Source organism: Ahaetulla prasina, chromosome 9 (assembly GCF_028640845.1).
Source record: "Ahaetulla prasina isolate Xishuangbanna chromosome 9, ASM2864084v1, whole genome shotgun sequence".
NCBI classification, from domain to species: domain Eukaryota; kingdom Metazoa; phylum Chordata; class Lepidosauria; order Squamata; family Colubridae; genus Ahaetulla; species Ahaetulla prasina.
In genome coordinates this window covers 6800241-6815203 of record NC_080547.1, presented here as the reverse complement: position 1 = coordinate 6815203, position 14963 = coordinate 6800241, and the positions used below count along the sequence as shown (strand labels likewise).

The window sequence follows — 14963 nt, the reverse complement described above, 5'->3', positions numbered from 1 at the left end:
AAGGTATGATGGGGACACCAAGGAACTCCCCCCCTCATCAATTCAAACAAAAGAAGGATGTGGAGAAGCAGATCCCAAGTCATTTTAGACGGCTTGAATTTGAAATCGAAAGCAGTTTCATATTAATATTTCATATATTCTAACACTTATTTTACATTTATAGCCCCTGAATAGGGACTATAGGGAGCTTAGCTCTAGGCTACCTGTTTTTGGTGATACACCAGGACATCTGAATGAATTGAGGTAGAAAACTGCGATTTCTCCCCCATCTGGCCTGATTTTTAAATGCTAAATTTTTTAAATTCTTAAATTTTAATTGTATTTTATTGGGTATTTTATATGGTCAATTGGAGGGTTTTAATTTCGGCCTTTTTGGAATAAGTTTTTTAATTGTTATTTTAGTGTGTATATAAATTGTTTTAATGCAGGCTGTACACCGCCCTGAGTCCTTCGGGAGAAGGGCGGTATAAAAGTTTAATTAAATAAATAAATAAATAAATAAATAAATAAATAAATCTTTCTGAACTATGCATCCAAAATTTAGCTTTTTTTCCAAGTGGTTTTCCCCCAGTTGAACTGGTGACAGCAGAGGTTTTCAAACTTGGCAGCTTTTAAGACTTGTGGACTTCAATTCCCAGAATTCCCCATCCAGCAAAGCTGGAGGTCTTCAACCGCGAGAATTCCCCAGCCGGCTTTGCTGAATTCTGGGAGTTGGAGTCCACAAGTCTTAAAGCTACCAAGTTTGAAGACCTCTGCATTACGGTATCAAGGTATTCAAGCGCCACCTGCTGGCACATCAGGTGCACTGATGGAGCCACATTTATTTTATTTAATTTATTTATTTATTTTGTCACAACATCATACAAAAAGATTATATAGTATATACACATATAAACATATATAGGAAGAAGAAAAGAAAAACAATAGGACAGGAACGGTAGGCACGTTTGTGCGCTTATGCACGCCCCTTATGGTCCTCTTAGGAATGGGGTGAGGTCAATAGTAGAAAGTTTTTGGTTAAAGCTTTTAGGATTATGGGAAGAGACCACAGAGTCAGGTAAAGTATTCCAAGCACTGATGATTCTGTTACAGAAGTCATATTTTCTGCAATCTAGATTAAAGCGGTTGACATTAAGTTTAAATCTATTGGTTGCTCTTGTATTATTGCAATTAAAGCTGAAGTAGTCTTTGACAGGAAGGACATTACAATAGATGATTCTGTGAGTTAAACTTAGGTCTTGTCGAAGGCGACGGAGTTCCAAGTTTTCTAAGCCTAGGATTTCAAGTCTGGTGGGATAAGGTATTTTGTTGTTTTCAGAGGAATGGAGAACTCTTCTTGTAAAATATTTCTGGACACGTTCAATTGTATTGATGTCAGAGATGTGGTGAGGGTTCCAAACAGGTGAGCTGTATTCTAGAATTGGTCTAGCAAATGTTTTATATGCTCTGGTTAGTAGTGTGGTGTTTTTGGAAAAGAAGCTACGCAAAATTAGGTTTACAACTCTTAGAGCTTTTTTTGCTATGTAGTTGCAGTGGGCTTTGGCACTTAGATCATTTGACATGAAAACTCCAAGGTCTTTAACGGGATGGGGGTCGTCTGTAAGGTAATGTCCATCTAGTATGTACTTAGTTTTAGGGTTCTTTTTTCCTATATGTAAGACTGAGCATTTGCTGGTTGAAATTTGGAGCTGCCAATTTTTAGACCAAGCGGTTAGATGGTCAAGGTCGTTTTGAATGATAGAAGTGTTGTCTGTGGTGTTAAATAGTTTGACATCATCAGCAAAGAGAACACAATTACTTGAGATATGGTCACAAAGATCATTAATCTATAAACCAGATGGATATTGGCAGAAATATCAAAATTTAAAAACGATGTAGGCAAATAGATGGGGGAGAAACGGAGGGAGTGACAGATTTTATTTTCCTGGGCTCCAAGATCACCGCAGATGGGGACTGCAGCCAAGAAATTAAAAGGCGCTTTGCTCCTGGGGAGGAAAGCTATGGCAAATCTAGACAGCATACTAAAAGGCAGAGAAATAACATCAGTATGTAAGTTACATCATCAGTGCTAGCAAAGCGTTAGCACTGATGATGTTACCTAGTTTGGTAATGAAACATCTGCAAGAAAACAACCAAGCTCAGAGAGCACCAAGGACCTCTCAGAGAAATGGTTGCAGGGTCTCCTGCTTGGAAAGGAGGTTTTAGGGGTGAAATGCTACCGGTTTGCACTGGTTCTGCCGAACTGGTAGTAATAAAAGCTACCGGTTTGGGCGAGTCAGTAACAAAAAAACAAAAACACAAAAAAACCTACCAGTTCGTCAGAACCGGTATTTCCGACGATCAGCTGTGCCGCACGATTTATATTCGCTAGAAAGTAGGAAATCCTGCTTTCTAGTGGATCTAAATCATGCGGCACAGCTGATTCCCCTCCCCTCGCTCTTCTACTTACCTTCAAAAGGCTCCTTTTCCCACACAAAGCGTGTGTTTGGCACGTACCGCACACGCACGGACAGTAAACCGGTGGCAACCCACAGAGGATTTCACCAACGGGAGTGTTGAAAGGTCCCTGCCAACTCCAACTCCGTTAATAAAATTAGTGTGCGTAAATGTGAGTCTCAGGGTGAATCTGGCACAGAAGGCTTTGTAAGCAGAGCTGAGGACTTACTTCTCCTTTTCTCAGTAGGTGCCAACTCGCACTCTTCTTCTACGGAGTGCTGCACGTAGAGAGATAGGATGCGCTAGGAATAAACCCTCCAGAAATGGCGGGAAATCCTGGCTGGAGAATTATCTCCAAGCAATAACTTTCTCTTTTGCTCTGCGCTACAGTTCAATTGCACAGCCCTGCACCGAGCCTGTTTGCGGGGCCACAAAGAGATCGTGGACAAGCTGCTGGAATCGGGAGCCAAGCTGGAGCCAAGAGACATGGTGAGCAAGTCTCGATTAGTCCGTAAAATTGCATTGGTACAGTTCCCAGGAATCAAACGTCTCTACCTTTCTTAAAATCGTCATCTTTTCATGACCCCATAATCCCTTGCAAGGTGGAGTCTGGGCAAGTGAATGGAGCTAGCAGAGTGTGTAATGGCCGGATGCTCTTCCTGTCGCCAATGCGGAGTTTTGTTCAGCAGATATATTCTCACTGTGCCCAGAGAGAGAAATATCTGCCTCTACTTAGGATCACAGCCTCCTGATTGTGAGGCGAGAGCTCCATCTATAGGCTACTGCACCACTCTCTCTACCTGTCTTAAAATAATAATTAAAAAAAGAGACACTTGCTGTCTCTTGGGGCAGCAGAGCCAGGCTTGCTTTTTAGGGGTGGGGTACTTAAGATGAGACAATGGACACGGTGGCTCAGTAGCTAAGACGCTGAACTTGTCGGTTGAAAAACTGGCAGTTCAGCGGTTGGAATCCCTCGTACCACGTAATGGGGGTGAGCTCCCGTGACTTGTCCCAGCTTCTGCCAACCTAGCAGTTCGAAAGCAGGTAAAAAATGCAAGTAGAAAAATAGGGACCACCTTTGGTGGGAAGGGAACAGCGTTCCGTGCGCCTTTGGTGTTGAGTCATGCCGGCCACATGACCACGGAGACGTCTTTGGACAGCGCTGGCTCTTCGGCTTTGAAACGGAGATGAGCACCGCCCCCTAGAGTCGGGAACGAATATGAGCGAGGGGAACCTTTACCTTAAGATGAGAGCTATCTCTTCCATCCAAGTTTCTCCTGAGTTGATCCATAGCATGCCTAACATTATTCTAGTGAGATGCTAATGTGGCGTTTATCAACTGGTTCCTTTGGATTGCAGGTCCCCAAATTCCTAGCTCTGCTGGCAGGGGAATTGTGGGCACGATATTCCCAGGTCCTCTAGATAGAAGGCAATTTTGGTACCTTAGAACGAGGCAGCCAAACAAGCACCTTTTGATGCTTTTCCAATCTGCCTGCTGAGCAGGATAACCAGCAAGCCAGAACTTCCTAGAGGCTTCTCCAAGTCGCCTTTCTCAACTTCTTGTGAGGTGCATTGGAGGCAGTGGTGAAATGTATAATTTGTTACTACCGGTTCTGTGGGCGTGGCTTGGTGGGGTGGGGAGGTCATGTGACTGGGTGGGTGTAGCCAACTTTTTTTTTTTAACTTTTAAAAGCATTTTTTCTACAACCTCTTCGGCCAGAGAGGTTGTAAAAAAAGGCTTTTAAAAGGCTCCTCTGACGATCCCAGCTGAGTTGCCTGATCGTCAGAGGCTTTTTTTTTCTTTTAAAAGCATTTATTTATGCTTTTAAATAAATAAAAACAACCTTTTCGGCTGAAGAGGTTGTAGAAAAAATGCTTTTAAAAGCCTCTGACGATCCCAGCTGAGCTACGCGATCATCAGAGGCTTTTTTTTTTTTTTTACTTTTAAAAGTATTTTTTTGGCCAAAGAAAAAATGCTTTTAAAAGTAAAAACAAAACAAAACCCTCTGATGATCGCATGGCTCAGCTGGGCATGGAGGGGCCAGGGATTTTTGCTACCTGTTCTCCGAACTACCCGTCATCGCTACCAGATCGGCCGATCCGGTCCGAACCGGGAGCATTTCAGCCCTGATTGGAGGGTTTTCTCCATTCACCCATAAGAGTGGGAATCTGACCTGTTTGGAAGGCTGGAGAAGGCCTAAGAAGGACCTTGTTTCGTTTTGCTTTGTTTGGTGCAGCTGGAGGCGACCCCCTTGTTCTGGGCTTGCCGCGGAGGACACCTGGACATCCTCAAGGGGCTGATCAGCCGTGGAGCCAAAATTTCCACCCGGGACAAGGTAAGTGGTGGCAAGATTGGGGATCCCCTTTCCTGTACCTAAATGAGCCACGTCCCGAGGATTCATGGTGGACCTTTCCTTCTGGTTCCAGCTATGGAGCACTCCTTTGCACGTGGCTGTCCGTACCGGCCACTCTGAGTGCGCGGAACATCTCATTGCCTGCGGAGCGAAGATCAATGCCCAGGATAAGGTACAGGAAGCGAGGTGGAGGATGGGGGTCAGAATTTTTACTACCGGTTCTCCGAACTACTCAAAATTTCTGCTACCGGATAGGACAATACTGGAAGAAAAAAGAAGTACCCACAATAGAAGAATGGATATTGAAAGTTGCTAATTTGGCTGAGATGGCTAAAATCTCAGCCTTCTTGAAAGACAGTACTCAAGAAAAATATCTAAATGAATGGAAGAATTGGACTGATTATACTCAAAATAGATATCAGATTAAGAAACTTCAGATTGCCTTTGAATGATTAGGATGTATTTATCTTTGATTTGTATGGGGGAAGTTAGGATTTGAGAAGGAGGATTATAATCTGTGTTAGGGAAAATTTAGTGATTGTTTTTTTCTTTTGAACTAGACCTTGTGTTTGTTCTGGGAAGTCGGGGGTGGGTGGGGGTGGGGGAGGGAAGGGGTGGTTTTGGAGGGAGGGGGGAGGGGGGAAGGAAGGGGGTGAAAAATTTTTGTAAAAACTTTTTCAATTAAAAAAATAAATAAAAATTCTGCTACCGGTTCTCCAGAACTGGTCAGAACCTGCTGAAACGGCTTCCCATCTTTGAAGCAGGAGCAAGATAGAGAGGACTTAATGTTATTTATTTATTTTTATTGGCTGTAAATCTACAAGAAAAGCTTTACCAGGTGGCTAAGGACCCAACAGAACAGAGGTATCCAACCTTGGCGAATTTTTAAGACTTGTGGACTTCAACTCCCAGAATTCCCAGAATCGGGGGATTCTGGGAGTTGAAGTCCACAAATCTTAAAAGTTGCCAAGGTTGTACACCCCAGCAATAGATGCATAACTTGGACTACACCTTAAACTTGGTTACTCGAGACTGGTTTTTAGTAGCGTAACCTGAAACGCAAACCCAAACTCAAAGTCTCTTTGGTTAGTCCAAAGCACCGCCGTGCAAGGCCAGAAAAAAAATATGAGATAATTCATAACCAAGTGAAGTGTGTTACTCTCTCTTTCTTTGGCCAGGAAGGAGATACACCCATTCACGACGCAGTTAGGCTAGGACGATTCCAGGCGGTCAAGACGCTATTGATGTACGGGGCAAATCTTAACATCCAGAATGAGGTGAGCAAAACAAAACAAAACCTGGCTGGAGAATTCAGGAAGTTGAAATCCACGGGTCTTAAAATTGCCAAAGGTTGGACACGCCTGTTGTGTCTCGTCCGATCTCACCACAGCCGGGGCCTTCTTATCTGCTTCCGAACATGGAGGAATGTCCTAGTATGCCTCCCGGTCCCAGCCCTGGCTCCATGCCCAGACAGGCTGAAGAGGAGGAAGTATCTCCAGCCCCCAGCTCTGGCTCCATGCCCAGGCAAACGGAGCAACTAGACCCCTCCCCCTCCTCCACAGCATGTGAGCCTGGGGGAGGTCAATTGCCAACAGCTGCAGACTGGAGTGACCCTCGCTTCAGGAGAATTGATAAGCGGCGTCAACAGAAGGAAGGGAGGGGCAAGCCCGGATAAGTGCCGAGTCATGGAGCCACACCCCATGGCCTATATAAAGGACCTGCTTTCTGGCAGTCTCTGAGTCAGGCAAAGTCTAAACATATCTTGCTGAAGTCACTTTCTGGTCTCCTGCCTGCCTTGAGGACTTTGCTAGGACTTTGGCAGAGCTGCAGAGGCACGCCTGATTCGGATTTCCCTGACCCGGCCGTCAGCGGAGGAGTGGGACACGACAACGACTAATTTAACCCCTTAACTGTTTCCTCTCATCACGGGACAGCATGTAGGGCATCACCCCCCAGTAGTGTGGTGGGTTTCTACCGGTTTGCACCGGTTCGGGCAAACTGATAGTGGTGGCAGAGGAAGCTCTGCCCATCCACCTAGATGTTATCACAGATACTCTGCACATACGCAGGTTTTACTCTCTGCGCATACACATACGCCGTTCCGAACCGGTAGCAAAGCTAAGTTGGAACCCACCACTGCCCCCAAGGGGTCTCTTGCAGTGACTGGGTCACAGATAGCTGAAGAATCAATGCTTAAATGCACCTCCATTACGTACGTTTCTTTTTATGAAGTTACCGTACGAGTAAAAAACAAAACAACAAAAAACAATCTTGTAGTTTTGGGGAGCAACAGCAGGCTTGGAGTGGTTTGGATGGAAGGTAGACTTGACTACGGGTGGGGGAAGAGCTTCGGTGCACAGTAGGTGAAAATGTACTGGAGCTGCCCTTCAATTTAGTGCAGGGGTGGGAGTCAAAAATTTTAGTAACTGGTTCTCTGCCCTGAAGACTAGCTGTCCAGTGCGCACGCGTGCGCCCGCCACCTGGTCTTTGGGTTTCTGGCGCTCCAGTATGTGTGAAAACTAGCTGTGTGCACCGGAAACGCAAATACCAGGTGGCCAGCACACACATGCCTGTGTGTTCGAGTTTGGGAACTCGGTGCCGAAAAGGTTCACCATCAAACGGGGGTAGGGTCTCCTGCTTGGGTGGAGGGATTGGACTGGATGATCTATGAAGTCCCTTGCAACTCTATTAATCTGAATCTCTGCAGACAAGAGAGAGAACGAGCTTTAGGGCTTCTGTGGCCAATAGGGGTTTTTTTGGGGGGAGAGGGGCGAGTGGCGACTCTGCTTTACTTCCAATTATGAGCCACTCTTCTTATCTTGGCAGGAGGCGGTCACCCCGGTTGACCTGGTGAAGGATTGGCAGACGGGAATCCGGGAGACGCTTCAAATGTGCGCCAACCGGCAGCAAGGCCTCGCCAGGAGCTGCTGAATGAGTGTGTGTCGGGGGGGGCGCACCTTGAATAACAGGGTGTTAACTCTACAAGCTGGCAGACCTCCCCTTTTTTTTTTACTCCAACACCCCATGACCAACTCACCATCCTTGTCCCTGTTTTGCACCAAACTGGGCAGATCTGCCTTTTCAACGACAATAGAAATCCCAGGGAGGGGTTTTCTTGCGCCCCCAGCTGATATGGGGATAGGGCAGCCGGCTGGGCTCTAAGGACCTCCTGCAGCTTCGTCTCGCGAGAGGGTGACTTTTTGTGCGTGTTAGCAAAGCTGGGCGGGGGACGGGCCCCTTGCATGCTTGCATTCCTCCTGGCTACCCACAGCTCTGCCTTCCAGCCTCCGAAGCAGCCCAGGGGCTTAAGCATCCCAGGAGCCAGAGGGGCTGAAGGTAGAAAGGCCAGAGAGGTGAGGCTCCCCTGGCCAGCTCCAGATGGCCAAAAACGGGCCTGATCCAAGTAGCTACCAGTTCGGGATGTAGGTTTTTAGGGGGACTGTTGATGGCAGAGAGCTGAGCCCTGCATCTGCCTCTCTGCTACAAGGGTCAGTGCCCCTGGCCCAGATGCTCCCTGGATCTTTGGAGCAGCAAGCTCAAATTGTAGGGGAAGCAGAGGTGGAGTTTTCGCCTGACAATGTATCTGCCGAACAAAACTCTTCACCGGCAACAAGAAGGGCATCCGGCCATTAAAACACTCTGCTAGCTCCATTCAGTTGCCCGGACTCCACCCCACAAGGGATTATCGGGTCATTAAATGAAGACGATGATAATCTGGCCTCACTTCAAGCCACATACTCTGGTGGTCTCATGGCAGGCAGCTCTCCTGGAAGGGGCATCTCGTCACAGCCCTCCCTGATGTTGGGGTCGAGGGCTGGGGAATGTTCTTCCAGAGGTGGAGAAACCCTCTGGCTGCTGGAGGGAGGCCAGATTGAAATCCTCCTGAGCTTGTTACCCCAAAAGATGAAACTCTTCTCAAACATCCCCCTGGTGAAGCAGAGGATAAGTTTTATCCACCTTCCTTTTTGGCCCATCTCTTCAGTCGCTGAAGCCACCAGCAGCTGGAACGAGCCAACTCGCCAGGGCCAACTCGCCGCAGGACAATCCAACAATTTATTGGAAAAAAAAAGAGTTTTTTAAAAAATATTTTTAATTTTCGCCATTCACAATTTCATTCCGTCCCTCCTTCGGCATCCTTTCTTTAACGATCCTATTCCACTATTTCAGGGGTCTCAAACTCAAGGCCCGGGGGCCAGATCTGGCCCGCAAGGTTGCCCTGGAAACAGTGATGGACCGGCCCCCCTCCGTCGTGGCCCGGCACTGATTAAAATTTGATGGCAGCCATCTGGGCTGGAATGCGGTCAGCTTTAGATCCACGGGGCTGCCCTGGAGTCGGTGAGGGGCCGTCCGTGCTGCATGCACTGGAGACAAGGGATCCCTCCAGACCCACCCGGGCTACAACAGGCGCCCCCGACACAAGCAACATCAAGCTGGTCACGACCACCCACTCCACCCCACCTCCCGTCAACCACAACCCTGATGCAGCCCTCAATGAAGTAAGAATTTGGCACCCCTGCACTATTCCCTTCCATATTGGTGTTAACTCTTGTCCTGTGTCAAGTTGGCCGTGACAAGTTGCCCGTGTCGAGTTGTCGTAGACCCACCAGGAGCTGCTCCCGTTGTCACCATTTTCAGCCACTGCTGATCCTGGGTCCCTGGTTGTCCTTGCCCTCGTTCCTTGGTACATTAGACAAGAGGATGAGGCCCACCTTGGTGCTGCTTCTGGACAGGGCGAGTTCTCCTCCACCAGCACCTGGCCCTTCTCCAACAACACGATTCCTCCAATGAACGAAGGGGCCAAAAACGGCCGACAGCGCAAAGTTTGCACCGGGCCGGCTGGGCATCCTTTTGCAAGCTCCATGACGGATTATTCCGGGGGTGGGGAGGACACACATGCCAACCAGGCACCCCCCTCCCTCTAATTGTAACTTCTTTGCTGTGGGGGGACTGGGTTCTCCCTACTGACCTCTTACCTATTCATGACTTCAAGGTCTGCCTTCAACGAGCGCGTGCCCCAGAGCCGAGATGGGCATCCATGAAGGCCAGCCTTGCTCTCTCTCTCAATCTGGAACAGGATTTGTACCATACCGGCTCTGGTGACTATTTATTTATTTATTTATTTATTCCCGCCCTGCCCTTCTCCCTTTTCCAAAGGAAGGGCGGCCGAGACGATTACTTGAATTTTTCTGTGTAAACCGACACCCAACTTCAACTTCTTTGCGACAGTTTGTGACCCCCCCAAAGCTGTCGCAAACGATACTGTAGTCCTTTCGGTCTAAGTTGTGGAGTGGGGAATAACAGTCCCTGGATGACCGACACACATCAACTCCCAGGATTCCTGAGACAAAGCCAGGAATTCTGGGAGTTCAAGTCCACAGGTCATAAAAGGGGCCACAGTCCCCCACTATGGGTCTAAGTCAGGGGGTCTCCGACTTTGGCAATTTTAAGACTTTATGGACTTTCGTCAACTCGCGAAGTTGGATTTTTCTTGAAACTGTGTTTGAGGCTCCTTGCTTTTATTATAGCGCCGGTCGGAACCCTGACAGACTTCAACTCCCAGAATTCCTCAGTCAACATGGCTGGCTGAAGAATTCTGTGAGTTGAAGTCCACGAGTCTTAAAAGCGGCCAAGGTTGGAGACTTCTGGTCTAACTCATACCAGGCCACTGTGCACAGGCAATTCGCCAGTCTGGTGTCAAGATTGGCTTTGAGGTTGCTTAGCTGTGGGCCGAGGTCTTCAGTATCATCTCAGGACTGCCCCCCTCCATCCATGCCCACTTCCACACCCCTGACCACGAATGGAGGGGCATGTGGGCAAGACTGGCAGGGTTTCCAGAAAGATACTCCACTTAGGAAACTTGATTGTACAGTGGTAAGGTTTCCTTCTCCCTCGAAACGTTGTGAGGGGCAGCACCGCTGTGACGTGATTTTTCTTCTGTAAATAATAAAAGCTATTTTATTTTTTTTGCGTCCTGAAAAAACGGGGAGTCGAGAGCACTTGTGACTGCGACAAAATCGCTCGTCTTTTCTAAGCTGGAACACGACTGACTAGGTGGCTCAGTGGCTAAAACACTGAGCTTAGTTGATCAGAAAGGTCGGCAGTTCGGCGGTTCGAATCCCTAGTACAGATCTCCTGCGTGAGCAGGGGGTTGGACTAGATGACCTCCAAGGTCCCTTCCAACTCTGTTACTATTTGCGGTGGCTTCTCCTGAAATGAAAATCTTTTTATTTACACCCACTGAAGAGACACCTGGCCCCAATTTCTGGGGTGGGGTGGGGGGCAAACTAAAAGTCACCACCCTGGGCATACATTGGCTGGGTCCTCCAGTCCAAAATTCCGGGCAACTAAATGCTAGCGTATCAGTGAGGGAGGTTCCAGCCCAGCCCAACCTGGTAGCTTTGCTGTGTTACCTTTCTACCTGGCTGGGGGGGGGGGAGGCTGCTATTTCTCCCCAGGCAGTCTGTGAGATGCTAGTTGTTCTAATGGGGCCAAGGAAAAGGGAAGAATTGACTTCTCTAGGAAGACAAGAATAAGGATCAACTCACTTCACCTGGTTACTGGAAGAACCTCATTCACATCTGCCCAGCAGTGACCTCAAAGGATAAAGAATGGGAGACCTATTCCCCTTGGTGTGCAAGAGCCACTGCACACGTGTGATGGGTTGAGTGAGTCAGAACTTTCCCGTAAAACCCCTTCTTCTTCCTCCCATCTCAGCCAAATTACTGCCTTAAAATGCTACCGGTTCGTCCGAACTGGTATTTCCGATGATCAGCTGTGCTGCACGGTTTGTATTTGCTAGAAAGCAGGAAATCCTGCTTTCTAGCGAATCTAAATCGCGGGGCACAGCTGATCCTCCCCCGCCTGTTCTACTTACCTTCTTAAGCCTCCTTTTTCCGTGCGAAGCGCGCCTTTGGTGGGTACTGCGCATGCGCGTGTAGCATGCATTTGGCACACACCACGCATGCGAGGGCAGCGAACCGGTGGCAAACCAAGGATTTCACCACTGGGATAAGGGTGTTCCTTCCACCACCACCCACCACCCAAAATCAGGTCCTCATCCCTAGCCGTTCTTATGGCTGGGGGTAGAGGGGAATAACCAGTGCATCTCTCCAGCGTGATATGCTTCCTAAGGAAGAAAGGCAGGGGGCTTAACCCCATCTCTACCCCTGAATCATGACGATACTCACCTCAGCTATGAGAGAGAGAAAAGATGCAGGTTTCTTCTGCCATCATCAGTGACTTACAGTATATCACAGAAGTGAGTCCACCCCCTCACATTTTGTAAATATTTAAGTATATCTTTTCTAAGACAGCTGAGCTTGTCGATCGAAAGGTCGGCAGCTCAGCGGTTCGAATCCCTAGTGCTGCCGTGTAACGGGGTGAGCTCCCATTACTTATCCCAGCTTCTGCCAACCTAGCAGTTTGAAAGCATGTAAAAAAAGGCAAGTAGAAAAATAGGGACCACCTTTGGTGGGAAGGGAACAGCGTTCCATGCACCTTTGGCATTGAGTCATGCCGGCCACATGACCACGGAGATGTCTTCGGACAGCGCTGGCTCTTCGGCTTTGAAACGGAGATGAGCACCGCCCCCTAGAGTAGGGAACGACTAGCACATATGTGCGAGGGGAACCTTTACCTTTTTTTTCATGTGACCGCACTGAAGAAATGGCGCTGGGCTGAGATGTAAAGTAGCGAGTGTAGAGCTTGTATAATAGCGTAAACGTGCTGTCCCTTCCAAATGACGCAACACAATTCGTGTCTAAATTGCTGGCAACAAAAGGGAGCACACCCCTAAGTGATAATGTCCCAATCCAACCACCTGTATGGTCTTGGCCACCGTGCTGCAGCTCAGTTGCAGGTCTTGGCAATCTTCTTACAGCCTAGGCCAGTGATGGCTAACCTCTTCCGCACCCCCACAATGCAATGAGCATTTGCACCCCGCGTGTGCGCCCCGTCCCTGCACATGCACCCCGCTCTCTGTGCATGTGTGCACAGCCCTCTGCATGTGCCCCTCCCCGTGCATGCACACACCACCGCATGCGTCCCCAAGTGGTGCACAACCTCTGCATGCGTCCTGCCCCCCCCAAAGAGCAGCTGGCTGGTGGAGGCGCCTGCACGTGTGCGGTGGACCTGAACTGGGGCGACTGCTTGCGTGCCCGCAGAGGGGGCTCTGCGTGCCACCTCTGGGACACATTATTATTATTATTATTATTATTATTATTATTATTTATTATATTTGTATACCACCCATCTCCCGAAAGACTCAGGGCGGTTCACAGCCAAAAAACAACAGAAAACATATAATACATATAAACAGCTAAAAGAATAGACAGTTAAATTCAATTGATGCCCTAAAACTTTTAAATACAAATTTAAAACCTCAATTAAACCACTTTTTAAAAAATCCCAATTTAAAAACTACGTTCAAGCTAGTCCTGCTCTTCGAAACAGCAACGTCTTCAGCTCGCGGCGGAAGGACCTGAGATCGGGGAGTTGACGAAGCCCCAGAGGGAGCTCGTTCCAGAGGGTAGGGGCCCCCACAGAGAAGGCCCTCCCCCTGGAGGTCGCCAGCCGACATTGTTTAGCTCACGGTATCCGGAGGAGGCCCTCTCAACATGCCACAGGTTCACCACCACGGGCTTAGGCCATCTGTACGTAGAGCAACAATTCGTTTTTTCAGCTCCTCGGAGAGTTCACTGCCATGAGGCGCCATGTTGAATTTCCAGTGACCAGTATAAGAGAGTGAAAGCGATAACACTAAATCTAACACACCTGCTCCCCCTTCGCACCCGAGGCCTTGTACCACTAACGCGTCACATGGCACCAGGGAGGGAAAACGGCTACTTGGGGCCCCATTTGGACATTCTCACTTAGGGGTGTACTCCCTTTTGTTGCCACCAGTTTAGACATGTGTCTAGGCTGTGTGTTGCGTTATTTTGAGGGGACAGCACGTTTACACAGTTATACAAGCTGTAGACTCGCTATTTTACACTGCGGCCAAGCGCCATTTCTTCAGTGTGGTCACATGAAAAGATATACTTAATTTTTTTTAAAAATGTGAGGGGAGGGAGTCACTTCTGTGACATACAGATGTGTCAGGGGAGACAATTCCCTGGGAAGAGAATAGCTGGCAGGCAGGTTACAAACCATTTACCCAAACCGGACACGCAAACGATTCAAGACACGTTCTGCCGTTGGCTGTGAGGAAGGGGGGAGGCTGAACGAGGGAGAGAAAGGGAACGGCATTCTCTTCTCCCTGAATCCCTCGGAATTCTTTTATTGACTTTAAAAAATAAGATTTGGGGACGGGCGTGTCCCAGAGGGGAAATACTGTGTAGAGCAACGAGGGGAGAGGAGAGGTGGGGGGAGGGGGAAATGTCTCTCTGCCAAAGCTGGAGTGGAGGGTTTTTCTCTCGCCCAAGGAAAACATGGGATCGCCAGCGAGAGCCTGGAAGTGGGAATCCAAGACCGAAGATAATCCAGGGGAAGCCAGAGAGACGCGATGCCCTTCCCAAGAGGGCAAAAGGGGGCAGCCCCAGAGAAAATGGGGGGGGGAGTCAGCATTCTGACATTCGACTTTTTGCCGCCATAGAAGGGAGAACAGGTTGGGGGAGGGGGGTGCCCCACATAGCTGCCTGCCCCTCGGTCTGTAGCAGGAGTCCCTTGCCAGAAATCCCATCCGGTTCCAGGACAGCTGATCCGGGGCAAACAAGAAGCTGGCACGCCTGATGCCAGGAGGCAGGTGCAGGATTCCCAGAGCTTGTCTTTGGCACTGTTTGGGCAGGGGTAGGCAAAGGGACGGGACCGGGGTGGGGGTGGGGGGGAGCTGGGCCTGGTACAGGCACTCGGGTGAGCTTGGGGGGGGACTCACAAGAGTCATGGCTTGCAACCCAGATCAGCAAGATGGCAGGCCCGTGGAGTCGGTCCCAGAGCCGAGATCGGGGGGGAGGGCTTTAGCCAAGCGGGCAAGGACAGGTGGCACAAATTAGCCGCTGAGGCTGTTGCCGCAAAATCTGGCAGAGTCCGGCAAGTGCTTTCCAGGGAGGTGCGAATATCTGGGGCCCTCGAGAGATCAGCACAGCGGGGAAGTGGAAACACGAGAGAGAGGCCGGGTTGAGAAGGCAATAAGCAGGAAGGGCCTGGCAGCCGCCTCCCCGTTGGCACCACAAAATG

The 14963-nt window shown here is 48.9% G+C and overlaps 1 protein-coding gene across 2 annotated transcripts in view; it reads left to right on the top strand.

Annotated features, from left to right (window-relative positions):
* The window catches only part of ANKRD23 (ankyrin repeat domain 23), a 30666-nt gene extending 20260 nt beyond the window's left edge, over positions 1-10406 (top strand). Inside the window, exons 4-10 of one of the 2 annotated variants that reach the window (XM_058194060.1) lie at positions 1-3; positions 2827-2925; positions 4674-4772; positions 4864-4962; positions 5969-6067; positions 7617-7725; positions 8958-10406. The exon at positions 1-3 is cut by the window's left edge and continues 105 nt beyond it. In XM_058194060.1, the coding sequence (XP_058050043.1) occupies positions 1-3; positions 2827-2925; positions 4674-4772; positions 4864-4962; positions 5969-6067; positions 7617-7721 (504 nt within the window). In that variant the 3' untranslated portion in view covers positions 7722-7725; positions 8958-10406. Of the gene's footprint in view, positions 4-2826; positions 2926-4673; positions 4773-4863; positions 4963-5968; positions 6068-7616; positions 8332-8957 lie in introns of those variants that run through there. The other variant, XM_058194059.1, reaches the window with a different exon arrangement.
* Positions 10407-14963: the final 4557 nt, after the last annotated feature.